This window comes from Phyllostomus discolor, chromosome 12 (assembly GCF_004126475.2).
Source record: "Phyllostomus discolor isolate MPI-MPIP mPhyDis1 chromosome 12, mPhyDis1.pri.v3, whole genome shotgun sequence".
NCBI lineage: Eukaryota > Metazoa > Chordata > Mammalia > Chiroptera > Phyllostomidae > Phyllostomus > Phyllostomus discolor.
Genome location: NC_040914.2, coordinates 23925606 through 23945599, shown reverse-complemented (window position 1 = coordinate 23945599; position 19994 = coordinate 23925606). Strand labels below are relative to the sequence as shown.

The 19994-nt window shown below is 53.1% G+C and overlaps 1 protein-coding gene across 1 annotated transcript; it reads right to left on the bottom strand.

Moving 5' to 3' along the window:
• Window positions 1-314: 314 nt before the first annotated feature.
• Window positions 315-18303, bottom strand: PRKCG (protein kinase C gamma). The gene is made up of 18 exons (XM_028529826.2): window positions 17758-18303; window positions 17355-17386; window positions 16289-16371; window positions 12150-12261; window positions 11884-12015; window positions 11244-11400; window positions 10424-10558; window positions 10075-10162; window positions 9747-9776; window positions 7684-7836; window positions 7162-7350; window positions 5955-6046; window positions 5805-5867; window positions 5543-5681; window positions 4413-4493; window positions 3143-3250; window positions 1637-1777; window positions 315-1416 (listed from the first exon to the last, which is right to left on the bottom strand). Exons 1-18 carry the CDS (start codon window positions 17925-17927, stop codon window positions 1228-1230), a joined length of 2094 nt encoding a protein of 697 aa, XP_028385627.1. The 5' UTR covers window positions 17928-18303; the 3' UTR covers window positions 315-1227.
• Window positions 18304-19994: the final 1691 nt, after the last annotated feature.

The window sequence follows — 19994 nt, the reverse complement described above, 5'->3', positions numbered from 1 at the left end:
AGAATGTCTTGGTGAGTATGTGCTTACTTGCGTCTCTACGCCCAGGGTCTCCCCCTGGTGCTTGTAATGGATTTCCACCTCCCTGGGCACGTGTGCCCTTCGATCCTCTCTGTGGGTCTGTCTCCGAGTCTCTGTTCTTCGTTCTCATCCTGTCGGTATCTTCTCTCCCTCTATGGCGCTCAGCGCGCTCCCTCTCTCTCTGCCGTCCCCCTCCCATTCTCTCTCTCTCTGTGTTTGTTTCTATGTGGAGTCCTTGTCCCACCTCCGCACACCCTTCACTCTCCAAGCTTAGAAGAAAACATCCAAACACCTCAGCGTCAGCATCCCAAATTTATTCTCCAGCAGCTGTGGCTGGATGGGAGAGGCAAAGAGAAGAGGAGTTGGGGGTGGGGAGTCCCCGAGAGTGGAGAGTGGCAGGCACGGGGTGGAGGCGGGGTTCCGAGCAGAACTGGAGCCATGCACCTGGCAGGCGGTTGGGCTGGGTGTAGGAGGGAGGAGTCTAGAATGAAAGCTGGTTGAGAACAGTGGGGGAAAGGATCCTCCGCACACCCCAGGCATTCCCAGAGTGTGGAAGAGGGCACTGGAGCATCGGGGCACAGCCTCCCACTTACTCCAGCATCAGGGCACAGCCCCCCACTTACTCCAGAATGAAGTGGGGGTGGGCAAGGCCTTGGAGGTGGGGGTTTGTCTGGGAACCCAAGTCTGAAACAGCCCACCCCATGAGACTATTTCCCAGAATGGAAGAAAAGAAGAATGAGAAGGAGGGGAAAGGGTTGGAGGGGAGGAGGAGAAGGGGGAGGGAGAAGGAGGAGGAGGGAGGAGGAGGGGAGGAGGAAGGAGGAGTTAGAGGGGAGGGGGAGGAGAGGAGAAGGAAGAGAAAGGGGAGGAAGGAGGAAGAGGAGGAGGAGAGTCTACCAAGATGGAGTGTACAACCCCATGGAGTAGGGATGGTAGTGGTGGTTCTGGAACCTGGTGAAACAGAGTCCAGAACACGGAGGTGGGTAAGAAACTAGGACTCAACATGGCAGAATCTAGAGCACGGGGATGCTCTAGAAACTGTATGGAGTTGAGAATGCCAGGAACACTTGAGAAGGGCACCTAGCACCCAGGGGGCAGAGGCCAGAATGCTGGGGAGCAGGATCTAGAATTGGAAAGGAGACGGTGAAGTACAGCCCAGGCTGGTGCGGTGGAGGGAGCCATGGGGACATCTAGTGGTGGCAGATGGGATTACATGACTGGCACAGGCGCTGGGCTGATGGGGCTGCGAGCATCCGGGTGCACGAAATCCGGGTTCACGTAGGTGAAGCCTTGAAAATCGGCCTGGTCGATGCTGGCCAGAACTAGGCGGTCTGGGGGGGTCAGCGCGGGCGCCGCCCTCGTGAAGAACTTGTCAAAGTTCTCACCGCTGCGGCCACACTGGAAAACACCGGGAGGAAAACATGTTCTACTCGCTCCTTGGGTAAACATCTCCAAACATCTCCAGTCTCCTGTGGAATCCTTGCATATCCTTGTGTGTCCCCCGCCCCCTTTAGTGGTCCCCTCAGAGGGAACCCTGCCCCACCTCTTAATTTGGGTACTGGAGCTCCTGAGTGCCCCACCTCCAGGGAACAAGGTTTTGTTCTGATAGGTGACCTACCGGGCGTGGTCTGAACGGAGGTGGGATCTCCAACCGCTCCAGCCGTTCCCAGTCGATCCAGCGGAAAAAGCCATGAGCACGGATGGTGGGTTCCCCATCAGGCCCTGAGCCCAGGCGCTTCGCAGGGTGCTTGGTTAGGAACTGTGGGGAACACAGAAAGACACAGACAGACAGACAAGTCCCAAACAGGAAGGCCAAGAGAACAAGAAAGAGAGAGGGGGAGACAAGGACGAAGAAACAGAGAGACACAAGCATAGGGATCCAGGGACAGAAGGGTGGGGAGAGAGAAAGAGGAAGAAAGACAAGGAGTGAGAATGGGGTAGATGAAATCCAAGCCCACAGACCCAGGGAAAGACAGAGAAGGGTGTGAGGGCCAGAGAAGCCCAGAAAGAGAGGAAGGAGACAGGAAAGAATCAGGGAAGGGGATGGATGGAGTACAAGGAGAGAGGGAGAGAGGTTGGAGACCCAGAGAAAAGGGGGATGGGGACCCAGGAGACAAACCCCCAGAGAGAAGAACAAAAACCAGATACGAAGGCAGAGAGTCAGAGAAAGGAGACAGACCCAGAAAGAGAAGAAGAGGATAAGGGAAGAATCTCAGAGTGGGGGAATGAGAAGAGAGGGGGACAGCATGGGGGGAGGAGAAGAAAAGAGTTTGAAGACCCCCAAAAAATGGGAAATAAGAGATTGAGAGAGAGAGGAGAGCCAGAAGTAGGGGTAGGGACCCAGAGAACATAGACAATGAAGGCAACAGAACAGAGGACAGAGTCTCCAGAGACAGACCCTCAGAGGGAAGGATGTCAGAAAAGTTGGAGGAAAGAAATCCAGACAAAGAAGGACAGACAGCCAGTGTGTGTGTGTGTGTGTGTGTGTGTGTGTGTGTGTATAAGTCGGGGGAAGAAGGAAACAGAGATGCAAGAGGTAGACAGATTCCAGAGGACACAGAACAGGGACAGACACAGAAAGCCCCATCACAGGTAGATAAAGGCACAGGGGTGAGACAGAAACCGAGAGAGACCGTCAGAGAGACATGGAGAGAGGAGCCAGGGGCAGAAGTGTGCTAACGACTGGGGCAAAGCTGCTATAGGCTATGCAGCTTCCTCCTGCATTGACTCTGCAACCCTAGAAGAGGAAACCCAGGCTCCCGGAGTTCCACTGACTTGCCCAAGATCCCACAGGAGGACACGTGGTGGAGAGAGGTTCGTCTGACCCACCTGGTTCTAAAGAGGCAGGCCCTGGCTTCCAGCCCTCCCTGTAGTGAGCTGGGGGAGTGGGGGCAGCAGAAGAGGATAAGGCAGAGGCCATTCTTGAACTGGAGGTATCAGTGGGCAGTAAATTATTATTCTAACAAAATTGCTGTGACATAAACTCATCCAGCAGACAGTCGTCAAGTGACTTGAGCAATGGGAGCCACTTTCTAATATGCACGTAGACACTGGGTGGGAAGCCCTGGCAGTGGTGGGACTCACAGACAGTGAGTCCAGACAATCCAGGAGTCAGGGTTCTCACCCCCTTGCAGATGGCCACAGCTTCCCGGGACAGCGACTTAGGGTAGGTAACAGTTTGTTCCATGATGGCCTGAAACAGCTCCTCCTCATCTTCTCCATCAAAGGGGGGCTAAGGAAGTAGAGGGGTTACAAAGTCCAAGGCTTGATGGACTACTTCCCCTCACCTTCCACACCTTCATCCCCCATCACAAACACAAGCCCCCCACATACATCCTAGAAAAAACAAAGTGAGCTAACCAACAAAGCTTTATCTTTCCCACCTCATCCCACCCCCAGATGCTTTGATTTCCCTAAGACTTCAGCTCTCAGCACCTCTTTGCTGGTCTTTCTCTCTTTATCTGTTATGTAAATCAGCAGGGCGTTAATTAGGCAATATGTCACTTAACTAGAAGACAGAGAAAACGGCAGGAAAAGCTACACAAGCATTCTGGTTGGATGAGAGGTCTCCACTCTTCTGAGGTGAGGAAGAGCACCATCCAGGCATGGATTCTTAATGTGGAGTCTAGAAGGTGTTTATACAATTGAAGGTGCCCATGAACTTGGACAGAGAAAGTGCATCTTTTTTTTTAATGTCTAGCTGGAATTTAGCATTCCCTTCAATTATGAATGTAGGCAACAAACCATAACAGCAATACTTGTGGCTTCATCACCAACAGAAACCACCAATATTTTTTTTTACCACATTAGAATTGCAGATATCTCAAAATATCAGTCATCTCTACTTCAAGATTACTGGTAGATCTTTCTATTTACTTCCTATCCCAGCAAGATATTACTATTTAGCTTATTAGTAGGACATCATACATATGTTCACATCTACTTAGGTAACTATATTTAGATAACTATATACATTGGTGATTAATATTTAGGTAACTATATACACTGAAATTAAACTTATTTAGCTGGTTAGATTAAACATTTAAAGTATTGGTGATATATTTTAATACAATTGACTTCTTTTGTAACCCTATTTTTACTTTGTGCATTTGATTGGGTTGGTAGGCCGGCACTCAATCCACTGAGCCACTCCAGCCAGGGCTACTTTGTGTATTGGAAACCATTGTTCTGTGAAGGGGTCCAAAGCACAGTGGGAAGACAATGCTTCAGAACCACGGACAGCGCTAACCGGCTTGACGTTCCCAGCCTCCAAGCACTTCCTTAGACTATACAACCTCCTTCCCAGGTTTTTCCTGAGATAAAGATCATGTAACAGGTGGTGTCCCGCTTCGTGTTGCCTTTAGCCAGGTTAGCCTCTCCCCAGCTTCTCTTACCTGTCCCGCCAACATTTCATACAGCAGAACCCCAAAGGACCACCAGTCGACAGACTTCCCATAGGGTTGGTAGGCAATGATCTATTTAGGGGAGAGAGGAGGGAGAAGGGAAGGCAAGAATTCATGCTTTGTGCTTTAAGAAGCATAGGACCCTTCTGGCTTCAACCTGTGGGTACCCTACCCACTTTAAAAGTATTCAGCACAAACTTTCCCCACCGAGAATACCGTGGCCAGAGCTCTATTCTTTGGGAGATCTGGGGAACAAACTTTACTTATTGAGGATATTCCTCTGGTCCCAAATAAAAAGACAACCTAAGGGCCAAGTCACAAGTCCCACCCATCTAGAATATGTAGGTAACTGGACCCTCTTCTTACAGTACTGGGTGCACAGGGCTCAATTTCAGAGACCAGAGATTCTGAAATCTGGATGCATTTCAGATTCATCTAGGGGACTGTTTAAAAATAGATGTTTCCAGCCCTGAAGAATTCTAGCCTCAACAGGACATAGAGGCAGGAACAGGTGTGTGTGTGTGTGTGTGTGTGTGTGTGTTTCAAAACCTCCCCAGGTGACTCTGATTACCAGCCAGGTTTTGAAACCACTAACCTTGGTTACTTGGGCACTAGCATTGAATCACCTGGAAAGATCATGGATGACAACCACCAGCACCACCTCCTCCTGCCACACTCTCTATCTATAGGTGCAGTCAGATCATTAGCCCCACCCCTTTACAAAGCCCCAGCATACTCTGACCACTTGAAATACTCAGGAGACACAGGCATGGTGTTCTGGGGGGATGGGCCCCACCCACTCAGACTAACTGGAAATCTTCTGCACCTTCTCAAAGTAGTCCAGTAACAGACCCTATTCTCTTGGAATTCCTATGAGCTGGTCTCACTCTTCTAGTAGGTTCACCCACAGGTCCCGCCCACTTTGCCTATTTAAAGACCCAGCTCCACCCACTTTGAATGCTCAGCACACAGACCTCTCTGCGCTATTCTCCATTAGAATGCCCCCTACTCATGGAAAGACCCCAGGGTCAGGTGCCCCGCATTATGAATACTAGACAACTAGCCACACCCACTCAGCATATTGGGAGTGTGAGCACCCAGGGCAGCGGAGTTGGGGTTACCTCTGGGGCTATGTAGTCTGGGGTCCCACAGAAGGTGCGAGTTGTGGTCCCAGGGAAGATGTTCTCCTTACACATGCCGAAGTCAGTGATCTTGATGTGTCCTTCGGCATCCAGCATTACGTTGTCCAGTTTCAGGTCCCTAGTGGTGTGGGGTGGGTTGAGTAGAAATACAGAGAGAGTTCAATGGGCTAGATCCCTAAGTTCAAACTCCTTCCCCTCTAGGGGCCTGATCCCCTCCATGGAAAGGCATGAGACCGCTAACCTGTAGATGATACCCTGATTGTGAAGGAAGAAGAGGCCGATGGCAATTTCCGCTGCGTAGAACCTAGAGGAGGAGGTAGAGAGTCAGGAATCAACGGCTGGATCCCACCCCCTCCTGCTTTCCTCCACCCTCACCTTGGCCAAAACTTACGCTGCATGGGGCTCCTTAAACTTGCCCAACTGCTGAATGTGGTACATCAAGTCACCCCCAGTGACATACTCCATCACAAAATACAGGCGATCCTGGGGGGAGTGGGCGGGGTTTAGAGGTGAGGGCATGCCCATCAGGCGTTCTTGTCAGCCTATGCGTGCAGCACTCAAGTAATGGTCAATTCCTACTTGTTGGAGACAAATGTGAAAAGCTGGGGTCCACCTAATCAAGAGCCCAGAGCAACTGCCCATGCCCACTGGGGCCCCCCCCAAGATCTAAGAAGGCAATCTCAGAATCTCCAAGTGCCCCATCCCTTGTTACTCCAAATGATAGCTGTTCTGGTCCCTCCTCTCAGAACTGAAGCTTGAAGTCCACCATTCGCTGGAAATCCCTGGGATCCGAAACCTCTTTTACACCCACTCACACCCATATGCAGTTCCAGCCACCTGTTAGGAACCGATGTTGTTCAGGCCTCACCTGCTACTGATGATAATAATAATAATTTAAAACTCAGGAAGCCCCTGGCTGGCGTAGCTCAGTGGATTGAGCGTGGGCTGCGAACCAAAGTGTCGCAGGTTCAATTCCCAGCCAGGATACATGCCTGGGTTGCAGGCCATGACCCCCAGCAACCACAAATTGATGTTTCTCTCTCTCTCTCTCTCTCTCTCTCTCTCTCTCTCTCTCCCTCTCTCTCTCCCTCTCTTCCCTCTCTAAAAATAAATAAATAAAATCTTAAAAAAAAACCTCAGGAAGCTAGGCACACCCATTCAGAGTTCTTGGAAGTAGAGTCATGCCCTCTCAAACCCCTGAGGGTTCAGACTCCTTGTCCCATTCCACATCTTGAGAAAAGCTTCTTTCTGATGAGTCCTTCCCTCAGAATCCAAGAGTGACAACCTCATCACTCGGAGCCCAATTCTGGGCACACCTACTCAGAAAACATTCTCCTCCACGCATTCCTTTACTCAACAAGCCTTTACTCAAAAACACCCACTCAACACTCAAGACCAAGCTTGCTGGGTCTTAAACACAGGAACCATCTGCCTGGCCACGCCCACTCAGGACCCCATCCATCTGGCCAAGCCTGTTCAGAGTTGGTGAAGCTCCTTGGTCTCTTGCCATTGCTCAGAATCCTGGAGCAGATGCCTGATCCATCTAGGTGGGGATGAGGCAGGCCTCTAGAGCCAGCTTCCACCTGCTCCGTCCTTACCGGGGTCTGGAAGGTGGAATGGAGCTGGGTGAGGAAGTGGGGCCGGCCTCCTGGGCCTCGGCCCCCCAGAGCCAGCACACGTTTCTCCACCAGGGTGCAGTCCACATCGTCATCCTGGACAATCACATCTTTCTTCAGGATCTTGATGGCATAGAGTTCATCGGAGCCCCTACGCTCAGCCAGCATCACCTAGGCACAGAGGCACGAAAGGCTCAGTCTGTCTTGGGAACCCCAAGGGGTGCAGGCCCCTGCCCCTCCCTTTCAGGGACACAGAGAAACAAAATCTCTGGTCCTTCCTCTCCCTCACAAGGGATCTGGTGCTCTGACTTTGCCAACCACTCCCTCAGGGAAAGCAATCCACCTGTTTATGTCTCTCCTCTCCAGGGACCCCAGAGGCCCCATCCAACCCTCTTTGGGGACTCAGTAGCCGAGCGTCCCTCCCCTCCTATTCCTCTCTAAGGACCAGAAATGTGACCACCCTCCAGACATCCTTCCCTCCCCCCAGAGCCCCAGGAATCCGACCTTCCCAAAACTGCCTTTTCCTAGAACCATGAGGAAGCTGAAGTCCGAGATGTGCAGACGTCCAGGGCTCACCCCAAAGAAACAGCGCTTGGAGTCAGTGGGACTAGGAGATGGGGAGGGGATGGGAGAGGAAGAAGGACCCATCCGCACCCTCTGTGAGAAAAGGGAGAGACCCGGAAGTAGTCAGACCCCTGATAGGTTTAAGGCGGGGGGGCGGGGGGTGCCCCTAAGAGAGACAGCATCCAACAATGAAAAAGGTGGGGAGAGATGGAGAGAAAACAAAAGTTGTTTCTACCCCCTCCTTGACCTAAGACCTTTCTATGACTTTCCAGAGCCAGAGGGTTTATTTACTGTTTAACTAACCCTTAGAGAACTTATTATATGACATTAATCCTCTGGAAAACCCCATTATCATCCCCATACCACTCCCATTTTAAAGAAAAGGAAACTGGCACAGAGATGTTAAGTAACTTGCTCCAAGTCACACAGAGGATAAGAGGCAAAGCCAGAAATCAAAATCCATTAAAGTCAGGCTGTGTCTCCCTGCCTTCTGTTTCTCCACCATCACCCAGCACGTGGCTTGGAACACAGAAGGTCTCAGCAAGAGGGTGTTGAATGGATGGCCATCTCCAAGACAAGTGCTGAATGCAATATGTATCACTCAACCTTCAGACCAGACCCAGAATCTGAGCATCCTTTCCCCTGCTGTGCCCTGGGCCAGCTGCCCCCACCTGTGTGGTCACAACAGCCTTCTCCCTTCTCCCACCTTTGCCTTCCACCTCTACACAGAGGCAGTCACCTTGTTCAAATCAAAACCAACTCAGGCCATGTCTGATATCCTCACTAGGTTTAAAAGCCAAAATCCTTCCAATGAGTCACAAGGTGCCCCCACCCCCAACCTTCCCTCTTGGACTTCTTCTTCTCCTGTACCCCAACCCCACCCCGTCTTCCTTGCTGCAAAGTAGACACTGCCAGCCTGCCCCCACCTCAAGGCCTTTGCACGTGCTGTTCCTGCTGCCTGGAAGTCTCTTCTCCAATCTCCACATGGCACTCTCTCTGTCTTTCTCTCTCACCTCCCATACATCTTTGCCACGTGGTGCTTTCTCAGCGAATCCTTCTCTGCTTACTGCAGTTACAATCACAAAAATGTCTCCAAGGGCACTCCCTATCCTCTTTCACGTTTGGTTTTCTCCACATCACTCATTGCTTTCTACCATATTATCATTTACTTTATTTTGTTTAATGTCTTTCTCAATGTTAAGCCTCATGGGGGTGGGAACTTTTTTTCTCTCTTGTTCCTGGCTCTATCCCCAGTGACCTGGGCCATGCCTTACCCACAGAGGAGCTCAACAAAATGTTTTATGGAAGAATACATGAGGAAAAAAGTTTGCCTTTCTTTGGCCTGGTAATCCAGTACCTCTCTTCTTTGCCTGGGGAATCCTGCATGTCCTCCAGGACTCAGCCCTCTGGGAATCCTTCTCTGATTGATTCTCCCAGGCAGTGCCAAGGACTTCCAGGATCTCCCTAGAGCCTGAGGCTCTCCATATCAAACCTTTTTTTCCTGGTGGTCAATTTCTCTAGCAGTAACTTTCTTTTACACTGAAAGAAGAGACCCCAGACAATGGCTTGATTGTACTCTTGGCTTACATTATACCTTTGGAAACAGATGTGTAGTGAATGAGTAAATGAATGGAGGAGAAGGAGGCCACAGTGATAAATATATAGAAAAACTTGAGGATCAATTCTGGTGGCACTTCTCCCAGGAAGTCCTCCCTGACCACCTTCCCCCCTAGACTGGATTAGTGCCTCCTCTTGCTTCTTGAGTGTCCTGGGCTCTGGTTTAGTACATCATCCTGGGGTTTAACTATCATATCTGTGACAGTGTCCCTACCTGGGGAAGTTACCTGAGAATCAGATTCACCTAGGATTACTCAGCAAGCATAACCCTTGCCACCAAGTATGTACTCAGTCCATGTGTGTGGACATGAAGACAGATATTAGGGGAGACAGATACAGACCCCAAAAATGAAACTGTTTCCATTCCAGACCTCAGCTCCACTCACCTCATACAGTTCCAGGGGGTAGTTACAGGCCTGGGGAAGGGCGGGAAGAAAGCCAGAGTCAGAGCCCCAGAGCAGGAGGAGATTGCCCTGGAGGAGGGGGTCAGGGTCCCCAAGCTCCCAAGACACAGGGATAGATAGGAACTTGAATTCCCATCAGGCCCTGAGGCAGGAGTTCCCTAGAAAAGCAGGGAAAGGAGCCTCGGGGGTCTTATAGGAATTGTAGTCCCAGGAGTGGGCTACCAGCAGCGGCATTTGAGAAAGGCCAGCTCTGAATTGAACTGAGGGGGGCTGGGCTGGGCTTTCCATGGGGAAGCCAGGGTCCCGGTACCTCAAACTTCTGGAGGAGGTTGCAATTGTCAGCATCAGCCACCGGCACATTGTAATATTCGCCCTCCTCCTGGTTCAGTAACTTGTACCTGACATGCAGACAGAGACCAGAGCCAGGCAGGAAGGGGGGAGATGGGTGGGCCAGGCATGGAGGGGGACCCACGGGAGAGGCAGAGACATCCGAAGGGGGAACAAGACACAGAGAGACGGACACAGAGATGGAGAGAAAGAGTGAGATAAGGAGAGAGCGGGATGGGGGATGGGGGAGAGAGGAGGACATTGGCCTGGAGGAGGGAGACAACACATACAGAGGTGAAGATGCTGGCCGCCCGCCCCATCCTGGCCCTCACCAGCCATCCACTGGCGTCTTGAGCAGCTCTGACACCCCAAAGGACATGGCGCCCATGAAGTCATTGCGGGAGGTCCGGTCCCAGTCCCACACCTCCACGCTGAGCCTGCGCTCCACGTCCCCAGGCTTCAGGTTGCTGCAGGAGGAGGGGCAGAGTGAGGGACTCAGCTGTGGGCTGCCTCACTCCCCATCTTTGCTGCTGCAGGAAAAGGCTAACCTGGCAGGCAAGCTGGGGTCTGTTTCCTGCTCTGTGAAGCATCTTCCCACCTGCGGTCCTCACATACAGGTTCCCTCGCCCAACACCAGGACCCTAAGTACACCTGGGTAGCCCTCTCTCCATCTCCCCCCACTCCTTCCCTCGCTTCCGCATTCTTGGCCCCTTCCCATCCCTGTCTCCAGGTCTCTGTCCTACTCTGAGTTCCACCGTCTTTATCTCACTTGGCTTCTATTTCTTCCCTTGCCACCCACCCACCACCTCTTTGCTCCCAACCCCTTCCATTCTGTTGGGGTCTCTCTCCTCCTCGTCCTCTCCTCCCTCTCTCCCTTGTCTCTGTCTCGCTCTCACGTGGTGCACTTTGATGGAGATTAAATACACAGATACCTGTCTCTTAGCTTTGGTATCTCCATTCCTCTCCCCTGCGCCCCCCCCCCCCCCCCCGTCACTCCCTTCCTTTCTCCCATCATCCTTTTCTGCTCTTTTCAGGGTAGTTTCCTCTATCCTAATTCCTCCACCAGCTGCTCCCCGGGAGTCTTGTGAGCCACCAGGACCCTTAGACCCTCCTCTGTCAGCCATCAGGGCCTCCCCTGTATCCAAGGCTCACAACACAAAGGTCTCGTTCCACACAGGGTTCAGCGTGGCTTTCACTGTCCGGGTCTTCTGTTTTGTCAAGTTCCGAGGGTCTGGGATGAGCTTCAGTTTCACGTAGGGGTCCGACAGACCATTAGGGTCCATTGGGATGAGGTTACGGGCCTCACCGACTGAGCGGGGAGGTGAAGGAGGGCAGATCGGGTTAGCGATGCAGGAAGAGGGCCCCTAGCCCGCCCCCAGTCAGCATCAACGTTTCCATGCTCTTAGCTGCCCTCCTCTGGACCCAGATGCCTTTGATACCTCACTTCTCCAGTACCAGAGACAGGGGATAAAGACCTTCGACCCGGAAATCAGAGTCTCCTCCCTTAGGACCCAGGAGTCAGGACCTGACCATATCAGCAGGTCTTCTCTTACCCCTCCCTCTCAAGGACCTTGACGCCTCGAAAGGTCATTAAAATGGGCAGAAAGTTGATAGAGGCCAGTCTGGAGATGGGGCTGTCAGCTAGACGGGGCATGACCAGATGGTGCTAGCCTCTAAAGGGGGACTCGGGCGTGGGCGTGGCCTTCCAGACGGGCGTAGTCGCTGAGAGGGGTGGGGCCTTCCCGGTCCCTGAGCAAGCGGAGCGGACTTGGGTAAAGGGGCGTGGCCTCACCCGTGATGTGGATCTCATCCGCAGTTGGAGCTCGGATTTCCAGCTGCAGGCGCCCACGGCGCTCCGTGTGGTCCACACCGCACAGAGAGGGCACGCTGCGCACACAGCGCCGATGCACGTTCATCTCGCAGCCTGGGTGGAGGGTGGCGGGGGAACAAAACTGGGGTAGCCCTTCAGGCCTCATCTGGGACCCCAGGCTCCATTCCCACTGCACTTTCGCAGGGGCCCCGGAAGCGCCAAGTTCTGGCTAGAGCAGAAATACTCACAGGAGCATTTCATGCCCTGGTGCACCAGCCCATACAGGAGGGAGCCGCAGTGGTCGCAGAAGGTGGGGCTGCTGTAGCTGTGCAGACGGAACTTGTGCTTGTTCCGGGGGTCCTGAGAGCACAGAGGAGTCAGTCAGAGGGGGCGACAGGGGTGGCTGGAACCCACGGAGACTAGCCCTTTGCACTCTTTCTCCTTCCGCCTGGCTTTCTGGGTCTTGCTGGTGCCCCGCCTCACTCATTCATTCTACAGCATTTATTGAGCGCCTACTGTGTGCCAAGCACGGTTCTTTCTGGGTTTCGGACCCCAGCCGTGAACAAAACAAATAAAAATTCCTGTCCACATGGCATTTGCTTTCTAGCGAAGGGGCACAGAAAATAAACGGGATGCATACATTATAATCTATGATGGACGGTGATAGGTGCTCGGGAGAGAAATGAAGCAGGGGAGGAACTGCCAGTAGTGTGTGTGTGTGTGTGTGTGTGTGTGTGTGTGTGTGTGTCGGAGTGGGGGTAGGGTTAAAGTTTGAAATAATGATCAACCAGTAGCCATGACTAACAAGGTGGCATTTGGGACTAACCCAAAGGAGGTGGGGCTTCCAAAGTCCCATAATCCCTACGCCCCCACCTCACACAAGCTGGTCTTCGAGAGCTTGTGGGCCACTGTGAATCTGTGAGGGATCACTGTCAGCCTCTGTCACTGTTTGCCCAGACACCTGCCTTCTCGGAGCCCCTGGTGGAATGGAGATCTGGCCTGTTGGTACAGGGCCCCAGGCATCCTACATGAAAGATTACGTGTAAACCACACAGCAGGGCCTAAGGTGTGGAATGTGCTCAGTACTGTTATTTACTGCAGGGGTTATTATTAGTGAGTTTATTGCAGTCCTCTCATAGCGTAGCCCTGGGTTTAAATAAGAGCTAGGCCAGTTCCCAGCTGTGTGATTTGGGACAAGCTCATGCCCACTTTTGAGCCTTAGCCTCCCTCTCTGCCCAGTGGAAATAAAGAAGCTACATCATGAAGCAATGTGAACTGTCTAGAGTCCAGTTCAGCTAGAATTTAGGGCACTGGAAAAGCACACTCCCTCCACCCCCAGTAAGATCTGAGTGTTAAAAGCATTTGATATTTGCCTTTGGTGAAGTATCCATTGCAAGAGTTACCAAAGGGTAAAAATTCAGGATACTCCCAGACTTTTATTTATTTGCAACTTAGTGGGGACCCTATTTCGAATAATACTTGGGTGGTGTGGCAGGAGGTATCGGTGGCTGCCATGATCTGTTTCAATGCTCTGGGCTTCTAAAGATGCTCAGCTGATCCTGAATCAAAGGATTCCTGCTGGGCCAATTGAGATGCTGTGTGTGTGAAAGTCCTCAGCAGGATGACTGACACACAAGCACACCCCATGGGGAGAAGGTGGTATTATTCTCAAGGTGAAAGTCACTTATCCAAAACGTGACAGTGCAGGGGCTCCCATTAGATGGATCAGGGTCCATATGTTTACTCTGCTCACTAGCCAGCTGGGTGGGCTCCTCCAATCCCTTCCAGAGACTCAGATTTCCTTCCTATAAAATGCGAGGCAGAGGGGAGCCATCCCTGCAAGGGGTCTTGTGAAGACTAAATGAAGTCATCATCCTCAATCCAGGCTACTTATGAAATCAAACACATTAAGAATAAAAAAAAGTCAGTATGTAGAGGAAAGACTCCTTCTTCACTATTTACCTCTGTTTCATCATCAGTAACAATAATAGTTTTAATGACAATTAATAGTTTGTCTCTTGCCATGTGCCAGGTACAGTCCCAAGTGTTTGACTCACTTAGTTCTCAAAACAGTCCTGCAAGTTGGGCATGCTGATCCTCCTCACTTTACAGGTGACAAACTGGAACTCAAGAGGTGCTGACAAGTAAGCCACCTTTTGGAAGGTCACAGAACCAACATGTGGTGGGGCTGGAATCCGAGCCCAGGTGTTCTGGCTTGGGGGCCCCTGCTGAGAAGATGGCCAGTGCCTAACCTGATAAGCTGCTGTGCAGATTCGATTCTATGCTGTATTCACAACACCTGATAAGTGTGTGCAATGAAACTGGGCAAATCAGAAGTAGCATTGGCAATGGAGGTGGGCAGGTGAGGCGTCTGATCAATAACATCTATAAGAGCTGGTAGTCAGTGGTGCTCAATATATGTTCTATGAAGCCACATCCTTTATGGAAACTTCTATTTTCTCCACCGGACAAGCTGGCAAAATTACTCATAGACTTCTATGTGTGTGGTTCTCCCTCCTTCTCTCTGTCTCTTTCTCTATCTACTAATGATAAAGCCATCTCTAACTCTGTGTCAAACCCTGGGCTAGATGCTTAACACACCTGCTTTCATTAAACTGCCAAAACTGGGATGTCTAGATTTACATTGTGCCATGTAGTCACTAACCACATGCAACTACTTAAGTTTAAATCAATTCAAACAAAATGGAACTTAGATTTCCCTTCTTCAGTGACATAGTCCCTCTCAAGTGTTCGCTGGAAGCGTGGCAGTGGCTTCAGTATTGGACACGCAGACACAGGACATTTCCATCATTGCAGAAAGCTCTGTTGGTGGACACTAGATGGTCAGATCCACTTTATAAGGGAGGTGAGGGAGCAGGGGGCTGAGGCTCAGAGAAGAGAGCCCCACAGACAGACAGAAAGTGAAGGAGGGGTAAGGGACGGGCTGTGTTTTGAGCCCCTGATGTGGGAGTGGGGGTGGGGAGGGAAAGATAATTTGTAGGCATCTATGTGCGTACACATAAAAAACTGTATGCACGTGTGTATACATATGGAGATCTATATATGCATGATGTGTGTGTGGTATGCAGGTGGTTATGTGTGCACAGGGGGACTTGTATATTCATGTGTGTGTGCAAATACAGATCTGCGTGTACATGTGTATGTGCACATAGGGGATCTGTATATGCAGGTATGTGTGTGTATATGGAGATCTTTATATTTAAGTGGGTGTGTATGCACATGGGGCTCTGCACATGCAGGTGTGTGTATGCACATGGGGGATCTGCATATGCAATGTATGTGTACACATATGGAGATCTTTATATTTTGGTGGGTGTGTATGCACACGGGGATCTGCATATGCAGGTGTATGTGTGTCCACAAGGGGATCTGTATACGTAATGTGTGTGTTCAAGGGGGATCTGTATATGCAGGTGTTTGCATGCATATGGAGATCTTTATATTTAGGTGGGTGTGTGCACACGGGGATCTGCATGTGCAGGTGTGTGTGTGCACACATGGGGATCTACACGTGCAGGTCTGTGTGCACCTCGGAGGTCTGTATATGCAGGTGTGTGAGCACACGGGGGAATCTGCATATGCAATGTGTGTATGCAAGGGGGATCTGCATATGCAGGTGTGTGTGTGCATGTGGGATCTGTGTATGCACCTGTATGTGCACATGAGGATCTATAAATGCATATGTGTGCATATGAGGAGCTGCATACGTGCGTGTGCACGCATGTGTATTGTGGGATCTCTCTGGACCTCCTCTCAGAACCTCAGCTGTTTTCCATACCCACCATTTTCTATTCTGGTCTCTCTCTAGTTATCTGCACCTCTGTCTCTCTGGTTGTCTCTGTCTCTGTTTCTTGCAGTTTCTCCAGGTCCTCTTTTTCTGCTTCCTGTGTGTTGCTGCCTCTGTTCCAACTCTTTCTCTCTCACTTGCTATCGCTCTCTATCTGCCTCAGTCTCTCTCTCTCTCTGGGTCTCTATCTTTTTCTGCATTTTTGAGATTCCCTCTCTTCTTATCTCAGGATCTCAGGGCCTGCATCAATATTTCTCTCCCTCTTTCCCTCAGCTTTCTTGTTTTAAATGTCTTGAGCACTGGTTCACAGCCCAGCTACCTCCTCCAGTGCCAGTCTTTGGTCCCCTCACCTCTGCCTCCTCTCTGTCCCCCACCTGTGTCTCCAGCCTGTCTCAGTCCTCTCTGATTCCCCCTTTCCAGGCCAAGGGCAGAGAATCTGGGCCAGACTAGCTCTCTCTATCTCTCCAGCCCCCCTCCCCTCCCAGCCTTAAAAATAGCAGGAGAAATTGGGACGGACGCCTAGGGGGTGAGGGAGGGGGCGCAGCCTGAGGAGGAATAACCAGGTGTTTGGGCACTCACGTCCGTCTGGGGGCCCTTCCCAGCGCCTGGACACTCGAAGGTCACAAATTCGTGGCATCGCCGATGAACCACAAAGCTGCAGACTGAAGGTGAGAATCACAGAGACACAGAGACAGAGAGAGACCCTAAGGGACAGAAAATCAGGGGGTGGAGGCGAGCCCAACAAAAAGAAAACCAGATAGAGAGAGAGAGACCCCATATAGATAGAGTTCAACTGAGAGTAAATCAAAAGGGAAGCTTCACAAGCAGAGAAACAGAGATGAAAAACTAGCAGATGGAAATTCAAGAGATGGACCCAAAGACAGAAACAGAGAGGCAGAGAATCAGAGAGAGAAACACAGAGCACAGAGCACAGAGCTCACACGCAGAGACAGAGACAGAAAGACAGAAAAAGACAGAGACAGAGAGAGCACAGAGGATCCCACGGACAGACCCAGGCCCCGGCCCAGGTCCAGAAAGAGATGAGAGAGGGAGGAGAGAAGGAGGTAGAGGAAAGAGAGAAAGCGCACGGGGATGTCCTCGGACAAAACAGAGAGCCGCAACTTGGGCAGAAGTGAGTCTGGGGGCGCCTCTGCGGCCGCCCTGCTCCCTGACTCACTCTGTTCTCAGAGTAGCAGCTGGTGCTTTAGGACTCGCCCCCCCTTTCCGCCCCCCAGAACTGCCGGCCCCACCCGCTCATTGGTGACCCCACCCGGCCTGCCCCTGCCTAGGACGGTTGATGTTGTCATGGTGACGGCAGCCTGGGGGTGGGGCTCTGACTTGGCATCTTCAGCCCCCCCTTCAGCTCCCCTTTTCCAAATCTCCCTGTTCCCATGGCAACAGATTCTCCAAATATCTGTCCCCACCTGGAGCCGGCCAAGGGAGGGGCCCCCAGCACCACCTCCGCGGTGGCCCCGCCATTAGAGCTCCCTCCCCACCACAAGCTGTGTCTCTGCCACACCCCCCGCCCCGGGCTCCCCCGCGCTTCTCTGGGGACCAGAGAACACGTGTGTCAAGGAGCCTCAGCTATGGGGCCCCAGCCTCCACCCTCTTGAGGGTCCCAGGAGTCCAGGTCGCCAGGTCTTACCTTGACATTGCAGACCCTGCTTTCCAATTCCCCTGCAAGAGTCGAGGACCCGGGGTTAGTAGAGAAAAGGGCGACCAGAATCCCGTCACATCTGTGAGCCCCACAGGCGGCCTCTGGCCCTCCTCCCTCGGGAGCCAAGAGTCTAAGCCCTAGCCGCCTCCTCTTTCTAGAACCCAGAAATTCCGGCGCCCAGCCCCTCCTCCCTCAGACCCCGGAGCCCAGGACCCTCAGTACCTCCTCCCTCAGATCCAGGAGTCTTGGCTCCCAGACCCCTCCTGCCCTGGGACCAGAAGCCAGGAATACACACAGCCCCCTCTTTCCTCATTACTCAGGAATCTGGTGAGACAGGGGGTCTCGACCCCTGGTCCCCTCGTCCCTCACGCCCCCAGCCCCCTTCCCTCACCAGATGAAGTCCGTGCAGTGGCTGCAGAAGGTTGGCTGCTTGAAGAAGCGAGCGGTGAACTTATGGCTCTTGACTTCGTGGACCACCTTCTGCCTCAGAGCCCCCTTTCTGCAAAAGAGGGGCCGGGGCCCGCCCTCTGAATCGCCTCCACCGGGGCCCAGGCCTGCCATGGCCCCAAGAACGTCGCAGGGACCAGGATCCTGCTTTTCTGGGGGAACAGGTGGAAGGGCGAGGAGCCGGAGACTCGGGAAAGCCGAGGAGCCACGGGGAGATCCCGAGGAAGGGAGGAGAGGGGTGAGGCACCTCCAGGAGCTAGCGTGCGGCACCGGCAGCGGCCGCCAGGCGCGCCCAAAGGGAACGGGCGAGCGGAGCGCAGAGCCTAGGGCAGGGGCGCGCGCAGCCGGAGGCACGGGCGGCGGTGGTGGGAGCTCGGGCTCCGGCACCTGCTGAAATGTGGGAGCCCGGGGTGGGGGTAGGCGTTGCCATGACGACCGAGGGGCGGGGTTTCTGCTTAAAGGCGTTCCCCTCCCTGAACACAGGACAAATGTCCAAATATCCTCTTCCTAACGCGCCCCCCCCCGCCGCCCGACACACACATATACACGTGCGCACCCCCGCTCCGCCTCGGGGGCTGGCTGAAAGGGGGGGCATCCTGGGAGCCGTGCCCTCCCCCACCCCAATCTGTCGCCTGGCCCGCCTTCCTTCCGGACTCGGGCGCCGCTGCGGCTCCCTGTAGCCCACTGCGACCCCTCTCGGATCTCTGCGTGTCTGACGGCGCCGCTCTGCTTCCACCCAGAAACTTTTCCTTCGGTGCTGGGATCCGCCCGCGAGCGGGGAGGCTTGGCGTCTCACTCTCTCCGCCGCCACCTGAGTCCTGACTCCTCTCCCGGGGCCTTTGTGCAGGTCTACGTCTGGGTCTCCTGCTGGGGGCGTCGCTCTCGGTGGCTGCTGCGCTCTGCGGATGCCGGACGCGCACGTTCTCTGAGTGGGTTGTTGTTTCTTCTTGTCTCTGAGGATTTCTGTTTCTCTGGGTTTTTTTTTTTTCTTTCCCATCTGTATCTGTCACTCATCCTGTGACCCTGTCTGGGTCTCGATCTCACTGCCTTTCTGTAGGTCGTGTGTTCCCGCCTCCCTCTTGCTGGGGGTCTCTCCCTAAATCCTCTCTCTCTCTGTCTCTCGGTCTCTCTCTAAATTCTGGCCATCTTTCCCTCTCTCCGTCTTGGGAAATGTTTCCTTTTTCCCTCTCTGCTCGTGCTTATCTCTTCTTATCTTTTTCTGCCCGTGCTTCTCTAGACCCAATCCTTCCCCTCTGTTGCTGGGTGGGGGAGTTTCTCTCCGTCTCCTGATTCCGCCCCCCACCATCTTTGTGCTTTTCTCACCCACTCTCTACTTGTCTCTCTGATTCTACGAATCTCTCTGTCTCTTAGGGAGGGGCGCGCCTCCCCCCCCCCCCCCCCCCCATTCTGGGATTCAGTCCTTGACCCTCTCCGGCTCTGGAGTTCTAGCATTAAAAATAGCATCTGTTCCAGCGTTAGGAGGGGTCTCTCCAAACATCCGCCCGGGGGGGCTTCCTCCCCCGCCCCCTTCCGTCATTCCGCCAGCTTCTCTGTCCCTCTCTGGTCTTGCTCCGTCCCTCCCTCAGCTCCAGGGAGCTTCCCAGGGCGCGCTCAGAGCACCGCTGTTGCCCACGGCAACCACGGGCCGCCCCGGGCTGCGGGACGCAATGCATCCTGGGGCGTGTAGTTTGATCCTGGGGATGGCCTGTGGTCACGACGCGGTCGAGAACTTCCTCTCCCGGCATGCTCCTCGAAGCATCGCTCAGCAGGGCGCCGCGGCGGTGCCTGGCGACTCGGGACTCCCACCGCACTTTTTGGGATCGGGTTACCCCTTTCCAAAATCATAGGAAAGGCGAGAGAATCAGAGTACTCTCGCCTTCCAGCCAACCCCGGGCATCCGCCATGCCCCAGAGCAGATGGGGGCAGGAGTGGCCCTGGAAACACCTCGGAATCCCACCGCCCTCGGTTCTGGCGCTCCCGGGGTTCTTTCCCGTCATCTACGTTCCGCCCCTGGCTGCTCGAGAGGCCCTTTCTGGCGCCTTCCAGAAGGGGTTCGAGCATGGGGTGCGGGGTGGGGAGAGACACCCCCAGCTAGGAGGGTAGGAGACGCCCTTTGAGGAGGCAGGGGTAGATGCAGGTCAGAATTCTGGGGTGGACACCAGCGATCAGAAGAGGCTATAT

What these genes read in the sequence shown, in the direction of transcription:
- PRKCG (XM_028529826.2), bottom strand. Translation starts at nt 17,927, where the DNA reads ATGGCAGGCCTGGGCCCCGGTGGAGGCGATTCAGAGGGCGGGCCCCGG. An exon ending in CACTGCACGGACTTCATCTG is followed by an intron (nt 17,387 to 17,757) that starts GTGAGGGAAGGG and finishes CGACTCTTGCAG; the next exon opens with GGGAATTGGAAAGCAGGGTC. An exon ending in ACCTCCTCCAGAAGTTTGAG is followed by an intron (nt 9,777 to 10,074) that starts GTACCGGGACCC and finishes GCCCTTCCCCAG; the next exon opens with GCCTGTAACTACCCCCTGGA.